Source organism: Notothenia coriiceps, unplaced genomic scaffold (genome assembly GCF_000735185.1).
Source record: "Notothenia coriiceps isolate Sejong01 unplaced genomic scaffold, NC01 NC01_scaffold00037246, whole genome shotgun sequence".
Taxonomy (NCBI): Eukaryota; Metazoa; Chordata; class Actinopteri; order Perciformes; family Nototheniidae; genus Notothenia; species Notothenia coriiceps.
Window position 1 is genome coordinate 876,518 of NW_011369947.1, and position 10,055 is coordinate 886,572.

Consider the following 10,055-nt stretch of genomic DNA (forward strand, 5'->3'; position numbering starts at 1 on the left):
TGTCAGTCAACATCTGTAACCCAACATGATCTTCAACTTTCTTTCAAATACAGTCTTCTCCTCATGGCCCATTTCAAAATACAGAGAATATTGCTCTAATTTCTGAGCCAACTCTGTTGAAACAAGAATAATTGAGACCTGAAATGATAATCCACACTTTTTCAGAAACCCAATACAGACCACTTAGTAGTAGTTACAAAAAGTGAAACAAATGACAAAATAACGTTTAGTGTCAATTTTATTAACCTTGCAAATTCAGAAAAGGCATTAAAAAGGCATCATAAAATTGGAAGCAGATAAGGCATGCAACAATTATTAAGACAACTTCATAATAAATCAAGAAAACCAGGATGACAATGACAAAACAAAATTCAGCTTTCAGTCCCTACATTCTGAACATACAGTATATGGTTTAATAATTTATGATAGAAAAATGAAACCTGTTAAAACCAGGGGATTTACGCATTGCTTGTTCCACCACACGTGGATCATGTCAGAAACAGAGGTACAGCTGTGACAAAGATGGTGAACTGTCATGCCAATTCCATTAAGAACTTGTTTGTCGTTGTGCCTGGTTTTGAAAGAACGGCGTGAGTTCCTCTTTACCCATTTGTCAGGGCACAAAATAATAGAAAGCTGCACATATGAAATGTTCTTTATGAAGTTGCAGACTTGAGATATGCTACAACATCCGTGCGTTCTCCCTTCTTCTTGATGCCAGCAAAGATCATCTTTGTTCCTGGAATGTATTTCTTGGGATTTTCCAAATAGATCATCAGGGTGTCGTCATCCCAGACAATGCCTGAAATCAAAGAATAGATAATGTGTAAGGCATACAGCATTATTCCTTAGAATATTCAGTTAGTTTAAAATACATGTACTGTATTTACCTTTGCTTTTGTTGGCATCAGTATAGGAGTAGCCAGCTGCCTGGCCTGTTTTGCGTCCAAACAGACCCCAAAGGTTAGGCCCGACCTTGTGCTTTCCACCATTCTCCACACTATGGCACTGGGCACACTTCTGGACAAACGCCTTCTTTCCTTTGGCAATATCTGCAGGCATGGTTTCTACAAAAGGTAACACAAATACACACAATTAGGACTCAATTTCTTAACATTATTGTCAGAAATAACCAATTAATGCTGAATTATTTCCATTGTAATGCAATTGTTTTGACATTATCCATGGTTGCTTTTCATTTTGATTGTAAATGTCCCCTCTGTAGGACGAATAAAGGTATTCTGATTCAGTGTCATAAGAAATAAAGCGCTGTGTCCTCATTTAGCCACAAGGGGGCGCTCACTTCAAAGTTGCGTAACTGATGTGTCCTTGTCATTGTTACAAAACGGACTTAGGTGGTTACCGAAACACCAGAGTCTTTGTTTGAATAAATACATCATTAACTATATTCGACTGAAATATCAGTAATGAATTTCATCCCAAAAAAGTATTATAGGTTGTGAAATGAGGCTCCTGAATACGGTATCCTACTTTCACAGGCCTAGTGTCAAATCGTCTCACATACCAACATTAGGTTAAACACTGACTGCAATATGTACAAACAAATGTTATCTAAAGGTTCATATAAACACTATTAAAGTAAAAATATAAAGAGGATTGCTGAATAAAAACTAACTGTAGGCGTCTCTCCGGAAACAGCGTTAACACCGGCAGTAGACCACGTTACACAAGACAGTTACCGGCAAAGACAAATGTACATCCTATACGAATATACTAATGTTAAATAAAAGGCAGAACAGTTAAAGAGTTTACCAATATGCTTCGTACCTTTCTGGTTGTGTTCAGTCGTCTAAGTGAGACTTAATTCCTCTCTTTTTGTTCTCCTCTACCGGCTCTCTCAGTCACAAGTGATTCACAAACGTGCATCACCAGAGTTACTCCCGCTGAAACGTCATCAGTCATGTGACCAGTTTCATCATACTCCTTACGTCCTTACGTTACGACCAGCGCTGGTTAGGTTACGACCTTAGGAAGGACAGCTGTTCAAATTCCTCTGTTATCAAATTACACAACGTAAAACCACAACGTGACGTGTTTCATTGAGGGTAGTTAACTGTCAGTACGATTTTCTTTTGTAGTTCTTGCTTAATTATTAACAAAGTTGGCTTAATCATTATTTTTCTTAGGAATGAATATGCCTTGACATTGACGTTTGACTCCCTGAAGTGAATACTTTTTTTATAATAGGGCTAAACGCAGGGTGTGGATCATCATGTCATCAAGGCTTAATTAGGTTGTTTCAACAGTTCTGGCTCAAGTGAATTACAGCAATATTGTTTAATTTTTTTATATATGTCAGACAAGATTCTGAAGATGATATGTGAATCATGAATGCAGCACATTTTTGAAAATAAGGTTATACTTAGAAGTTGTTTTGCCAAAGTAAAAGTTAGAGATGATCACCATGTCAGGCTAAATCATATTTGGCCCATATAAACTATGTTGTTACAGACCAGAGGAGAAAGTCAGTAGATTCTCTTCTAAATTAAGTGACTTTTTAAAACTATTTTTAATAAAACATTTTGCATGTGAAAACCAAATAATTTCTTCCTTTTGCACAACAAGTAGACATTAAGAATGTTTCTCTATATTCTCAAATCAAGAAACAGATATTAATTTACATTTTCACCAGTTTCTGCCCATACAGAGCAAGTTATGTGAATGAGGAAGAGCTTAAACTGGAGCATTTTCAGGTTGGATAAGCATGACAGGAAATATGTTACCCAACCATATTTGGGACAGACAAAGACAGATGAAAGAGTTGGTTACCCTTTCCCATGGACTGCCTATCAAGTTACTTTTGTACCTAAAATATTCTCCATAAAGCCCCCCTCTCATGTTACATTTGTAAACAAAGTATTCCCCACTGTGTGGGAAAAGCCCAGGAGTGGAGGTTTCCAGGATACCATGCAGAAGTGCACACATTAAAGCGAACCAAACAATCACAATCTGCTCCAGGCCCTGTATGTGTATTATGCTGATACTAGGGTCACCTTGTCTGAATTCTGACATCAGCAGGGTGTGTTTCTATACGTGGCGGTTTCTGTATTGGCTGACAGATGACACATTTGAGCCAAAAGACATAGCATCATAATAAAAAGATTACTTGAATCATCCATTACTTTCATTTAGCTATCTATTTGAACTGTAGATTCATTATTTTTCAGCTAGACTTCTGCTCAAGTGGTAAGTAATTGTCAGGCACACGGCAAGTTCGGCAACTCAATGTGTTCAACATACAGCCGCCTGACTGCATTAGCTATAGGTGGGCTGGTCATGGTCACAGCCCATAAGCATCAGAAGAACGTGAAAGAAGATAACAAAAGAGGTATAAATGATATATTCATAACCATACCACACCAGTAGTAATCAGCTAAGGACAACTACATACAATATCTATACATCAGATTTTTTTTGGTTAATTGTGAACAATATTGATGTGGAGAGGCTGAAATATGCTGCAAAGAATTACGTATGAACAATCTATATACATTTCACTTTACAGAATATTCAGTATAAAAAAAAAGCTAATGTTGACAGTGATATAGATGTTACAACCAGAATATATTACAACAATACATTATACAATACTCTGTTATTTGGTTTAATTGCATATTTCATAAGCAAGTATGTAACTGATAAGATTGAATAGAGTTGAGCAAAATGAAAAGATGAAAGCGGCTGGGTGATCTTTTCCTTTTAGTTTCAGTAATCATTCATATTTAATTAATATTTTTGTATTGTTCAAATGGAAAACTGCACCCTATATTCATGTGGCACTTTGCCTTTCAGGTTTCAGTTTATTTATTTGTACCAAAAGGTAGATTTGATTTGCAATTAAAACAGACCGATTATGAAACACAGACAACAGACACATCTCTAAAAGTACCCCCTACCACCACATCTAAAAACATTTAAAAAAAAAAACTAGTAGTACAAACATGAGCAATCCAGTAACGTTATATTCTCTGACCTCTGGCTACGTTTCTTAAGTGAGTTCATTATTGTACTCCTTTATATTATCTAATCAGGAAAATTATATAACAAGCATTACTACATCAAGCTAGATGGGGTGTCCTCGGTCACATAACTAGCTACTCCGGATCCGTGTTTTGGAATCCGTCGCCATGTTTTGCACACGGCCCCTGTCCTCCAGTGTCTGATCCATGCCGGTGATTTCTTCCCGCCCAAAGCCGATCTTGCTGCAGGGAGGAGCGACCTGAGAGTGCAGCCGAGCTGAGGCTGAGCATCACATCCCGCATTCAAGGAAACGGGCAAACACAGCACTTTTTGACTTTCCTAATGTTCTAGTCTGCGTACAGCCCACCTCTCCATTAAGAATAAATACATATTCGGATCGGACCCTAATGGAGGCCGTGTGTCTTTGAAGAGCTGGGAATCAGTGAAGGGAGACCCCCCCAATTGTTTCCTGCGCCAAGAACTGTAAAGACATGGTCATTACACTGCATCTGTGGTAAGGCTTTTCTCTTCCCCTTTTTAATGCATTTGCAATAGTACTACTGCAATTACTAGTCATAACAACGCTATGTCGAATTAAGGTGCAATGTCCTTTATGTGTGCTTATCCAGGCGCTCAGGCATTTACCTCAGCATCTCATCCTTTTGTATTTGCATCCCGAGTGAATCACCGAGGACCAGTCAGACATTACTACCTAGCTACCGCTGACTAGCTGCTGCTAACAGGATGAAACGACCGTGTTTTGTAACATGCGTGTCCCAACATAACAGGTGCATTATAACGATTAAGCACCCCTTAAACATGGATGCTGTGGTGGAGTTATAAAACATCAAGGCAGCCAACTCTGTTACTGACTTAAATGATGTAGACGTAATGCGTCACTGACATGTTCACCTTTTTAACCGAGCTTCATGGCTTCCCCTGACGTGCCATCAGACAGCTGCCCATCACATATTACAGTATAATTGATGAACATGGTCTCCCTTTTTAATCCTTTATATTTCACTCATATATGTTGTCAAAGGTGAGATGCCAACTAATTGAAAGTTAGCCAACTTCTGTCACTTACAGGATTTCTCCACAATATCACTCTGCCTCATTTTTCAATGAAGGTCAGCCAGTGACTTTGCAGTTGTTTAAAATAGCCACGAATCATATAAATTAAAGAACAGCAGAGGGGGCTGGAAAGCTGGATGCAATTTGTAGTTTGTCACTGGCATGCTTTCTTGAATAGATGTTGCTTTGATCAGCAGTGCTGATTGATTTTCTGATATATTTCTTGGCTCGGCCTGAAGAATCCTCCTGAAGGTCTCCCTGTCCCATTTAAATGCAATCTTTGCAGAGCTTTATGTGCCTTATCCCTTGATGTAGCGAGAGAAGATGAAGCAGAGTGCCAGCCTCACTGTGATGCCCAACATATTGGATTCAGATAGTCTTTTTGCCACCTGTCATTAATACTGACAGTAGGGAGTAAATCAGATAATTGCTTCTTCTTGCTCTTTTAATTAGCTGACACTTTCAAGTACAAAGTTCATTGCAAATGGAAGCATAGCATTAAGGCCTATGGCTCGTGTATAGCTGTTCCTTTGATTAGCTTTAATGATTGGTTCTTGATTATCTTGTTAATTTCCGTGTAATGTTTTTGGCTAATATATTTTATTTTTGGGAGTAAGCACCATTCATCTTTTATGGAAATATTTCATTGGAAGATCAATACTAAATGAACAGTGATACTTTCTGCTGTTATATAATTATATGATGAGTATAAACAGGTTTTTAGTCATTTATAAACGAAGCCAAACATCTAAAATGCATGTAACACTGTTATGAAATTTGAATGTTTCATTTGTAAAACTGTTCAATGACAAAATAAGATACAGCAAAGTTAACAAAGCATGGTATACACAAGGCAGCACCTGACAGGATCTGAACAGGAATTCAGGGCCAACTCTCAGTTCTTCCTAACAGTTCCCAATATGGGCACAACTCTGTCAGTACTTGGAACTTACAGTGTGATACCCAGCTCTACCTAGATGATGTAATGTGTGCAGCAGGATAAACTGGCTCTGTCCAGTTAGATTTGTTTAAAAAAAGGCTTCGGCTATTCTATTAAAGGGAATTGCTGCTCAGTGCTTCCATATGCCACACATGATCTATATCCCTTCACCCTGCTATCGTACACCCAGGTAAATGGTAAAAACACTGCTCTGCTGATCGATACGCATTATTAGCTGTTTGTAAATTCAGCCAAAGAGCTGTCCTCAAAGACCCTGTAATATAACCCTGGGACACGGCTGAGTCTGGTTTTGTTGGCTACTTTAATTATGCAACAGAGAGGGGAGACCAACAAACTTGGTCCGCTGTAGAGTGCTGGTCGATAATGTGATATTGTGGGCAGCTTGGATGTGGTGACAACCCAAACATGAATGTATTTCAACCCAATTAGGGCACTATCATCACCATCTGCATCCTCTTGCATGTTACTGATGACTGATGCCATTATTATTTGAGTGGCTTTAAGCTGAATGTGCAGTAACAGCAGCACGCTTTCAGATAAACTGGAAAAAGAAATGTCTGGTTGTTATTTTTCATCGGTTTGCTTGGGTTCTTGTAGTTCTGCTTGACATAATGTGTGTCTAAAACTCAATTGTATTTTCCTCATCCCTCAGATATCACAGAGCAGGGCACACAGATATCTGGATTACTGCGGACCTAGTCTAAACTACTCTAGAAAGCTCTGCGTTGCTCTCCCTGGCTTGACCTACGCCAGGATGGATAATAGTTACAGTTTTATTTGTGATGCTCTCTATTGATCCCTGCTGGAGAAATGTGACTTCCCGCCTGCCAACCCCTAAGGTCACAGCACATTTTCAGTTAAGACATCTCTGAAGCCTGCAGGAATGCAGCATGATGACAATGATCAAAGACAGTAGAGCAGATTGTTGTTATTGCAGGTGACGGTGGTTGTTTCAACCCCCCCCCCGATCAAACTTCATAAAGGTCCTCACAACTTTTCATCTGTTAAAGTAAGAAAAAATCACCTATGTTTTTCCCATGATCACAGGCACTGTGTTTGCTAGTTGCTCATTGGGCCATAGAAAGTACTCACAAATCCGAATATAGAAACTAGTTTTCTCAAAAAAGAACATCATTATCATGTAGTTCCCTGAACGTTGTGTTTTAAAAGACAACTTTATAATGAGCTAGTAATTATATTTGTATGGTCTATTTCACATTCCTTGCTAAAGTAGTACATAACAATATGCAGTACTGCTACAACGTTTTTCATTTGCTCCGTTGATGTTCTGAAACAGGGAGACTTGGACATTTCTAATCACAATTTTTTGTTGCAATACCAGTCATTGGTTTCCTTCTACTTCTTCTGTTGTAATCCTGCCCTCAGGTTGGTTCCATAGACAGAATAGTGTTAGTAATAGGTACAGTATACCGGCATCACAGTATTAGGAGGAGTTAATTGGCGCTGCTTACATATCATATTTGTACATATAAACATGTTGGCATATTATGGTTTCTAGCAATTAAAAAAAATCAGGTTCATAATTCTGTTTCTTTTATAATTGGGATCCCCATTCCTTTAAGGGTCATTGTAACTTAAAATAAAAATGGTGCTTTATCGAGGACATTATATTCTGGTTCTGATGGGTAATGGCATGACATTTTAAGCCTCATTGTGGTAGTGCATGTGGGAAGGTTTTTGAGGTTTTGTGACATTTTACTCTTACTTGAGGCATTGAAAGAATGAGGGGAGAAGGGTCTTTTCCCCAGAGTGCTGCATACTGGTGCTATTGTAACTGTATGTGACTGAAGGCTCCCTTTTGTCCAGAAGGATCTAGAAACATCCCAACCACATCTGCACCTATTCACCTTAACCTCAGACTCAGACTTTCAGAATAGGAGTTTAAGCATAAAGTGTACCAATAGAAAAATATTCCATGGTTATGTGCATGACTCTACTCCTCTTTACATAAACATAATTTTTTTTAAACATATAATATGACTCAAAAAAGTTCCCCATGGAGTCCTTCTGTCTTCCCTGTACCACATGGCTTATTTTGCTTGTGTCACTTAGACACATTACCACAGACTCTTCCTTCCATCACTAAACTAAATACAGAAAGGTATCATTATTATCAATAAATAATAGTACATTTATGTTCTAACTATTGTTTGTGATTTTTTGCAACATATATTATACACACAGCTGCATTCTTAAAACGATTAACATTTTTGAAATAGAACCATTATGCCGTCCCTGCTAGTGGTTTTAATTCCAGATCTTAGAACTATTGTCCATCGGGTTGTTTTGCATGTTTAAAAAAACCAAGGCAGTACAGTATGTAACAAGGACACAATCTCACACACTTACACAATCCCAGATCTGTGATGTCAGTAGTGTTTATTCGGACTCTTGAGGTCCTGACCTGGCGCTTAAGAAGTGTTGATGTTGCGTCCACATGGCATCACCTGCTGTGCTTAAGGGACCGTAATCATTGTGACTGGATTTAGACGATTAAGCTCATGACTAATCAGATACTGATTAGAGGTTCCCCAACACGGTACCTGTATTTGAATAGGGGCGACACGGTCCATCTGGATAGCAGTCAAACAAACACCTACTGTATATTGTTTAGCCACTGTTTACTATGGCTTGCTATGCTTGGCACTGCTGGTTAGGGCTGCTAAATTAATCGTATTTTAATCTCAATTACGATTTTGGCTTGCAACGATTATGAAAACAACATAATCGAAATAAAACGATAACTTTTTTTATTTATTTTTTATTTAAAAAATATATATATATTATTTTTTCTATTGGTTTTTCTATTGAATTATACTTAAAGTTCAGGGTAATCAACTGTTAAAAACATACTACACTTGTTCTTTTCAATAAATTGATGTTTTCAAAGTAAATGGATAATCGTTTTTAATAATCGTGATATCAATTATTGACCCAAATAATCGAGATTATGATTTTTGCCATAATCGAGCAGCCCTACTGCTGGTTTATACTACCAAATATCGGTTTTGTTCACATCAATTAGCCGTAACATGAGGAATTATGGGCAATTTGTTTTGACTAAATTAGAGTTTTTTTGATGATTTCCTAATCATTTGTAATTTTTCAACCAAAAAGAGTGAACACTTGAAATATTTTTTGTTTTATAGATCACATGCTTACCCTAAGTAATGGTTTAGATTCTGTTAGTGTTTATGCATGTCTAGTGTAAAAACATGTAACTTGTGTTTATGGTGATCAAGTTATGTACTGGATTCTGCATAAGCCAACAGCCTTGCTTACAAGATTTCTCTTTTACTTTCTGCAGCTATTTATTTTCTCGACAGATTTCCATCTAAATTCAAGCTTGAAAACTAGACAATTTATTAAATTGTGAACTTTCACCTAAAGTACTCCTCCCTTCAGCTTCCTTATAAGTTCAGGGTGAGTGGATCTACTAAATAGTTAACTACTCTATCCAGATTGACTTGCAGTACTGTAGCTTCGATCCCAGTTGGCTTAAAACAGTGCAGCGATGATGATGTTTTCAAAGGATCTGAATTATAGATTATAGTGTGTGAGTTTACCGCACAGTTGCATGTGAGAGTGCATAGTGCTGAAGAGAGAGCTGCTCAGTGGACTCAGGGAGTTTCCCTGACAAATGGGAGAGCCTAGAAGAACCGACGCATCCTGTAGTTGAAACCACAGGGAGCTCCAGAGCTGTATGCACCGCCTGGGAACACACACTGTGTATCGCTGCCTGATGTTAACCTGCACTGCTCCAGTCCGTGTCAGTCTAAGATTTAATCTTTGCCGTCGCATAGTTGCCATAATATTACCAGAAATAATAATAATGTAATACAAAATATAATCAAATGTTATGTTGAATTTACATTTATGCCATAATATAGCTTATGATTATTTTCTTAATCTTAAACAATATAAAACACATCAAAAATATAAATCATAAGTTCCTATGACCTAAGCCAGGTAATGTCATCCAATTGGACTTTTTATTTGACTTCCAAAACCCAAAGAT

General features: G+C 37.8%; 1 protein-coding gene across 2 annotated transcripts; it reads right to left on the reverse strand.

Moving 5' to 3' along the window:
* Positions 1-220: 220 nt before the first annotated feature.
* LOC104965528 (cytochrome c) lies at positions 221-2,060 on the reverse strand. 2 transcript variants are annotated; one of them, XM_010794491.1, is made up of 3 exons: positions 1,789-2,060; positions 891-1,067; positions 221-802 (listed from the first exon to the last, which is right to left on the reverse strand). In XM_010794491.1, the coding sequence occupies exons 2-3, from the start codon at positions 1,060-1,062 to the stop codon at positions 657-659; spliced, it is 318 nt and encodes a 105-aa protein (XP_010792793.1). In that variant the 5' UTR covers positions 1,063-1,067; positions 1,789-2,060; the 3' UTR covers positions 221-656. The 2 variants fall into 2 exon arrangements, with proteins under 2 accessions (XP_010792793.1, XP_010792794.1); XM_010794492.1 differs by having other exon boundaries at positions 1,774-1,910.
* Between the last annotated feature and the right edge of the window lie 7,995 nt (positions 2,061-10,055).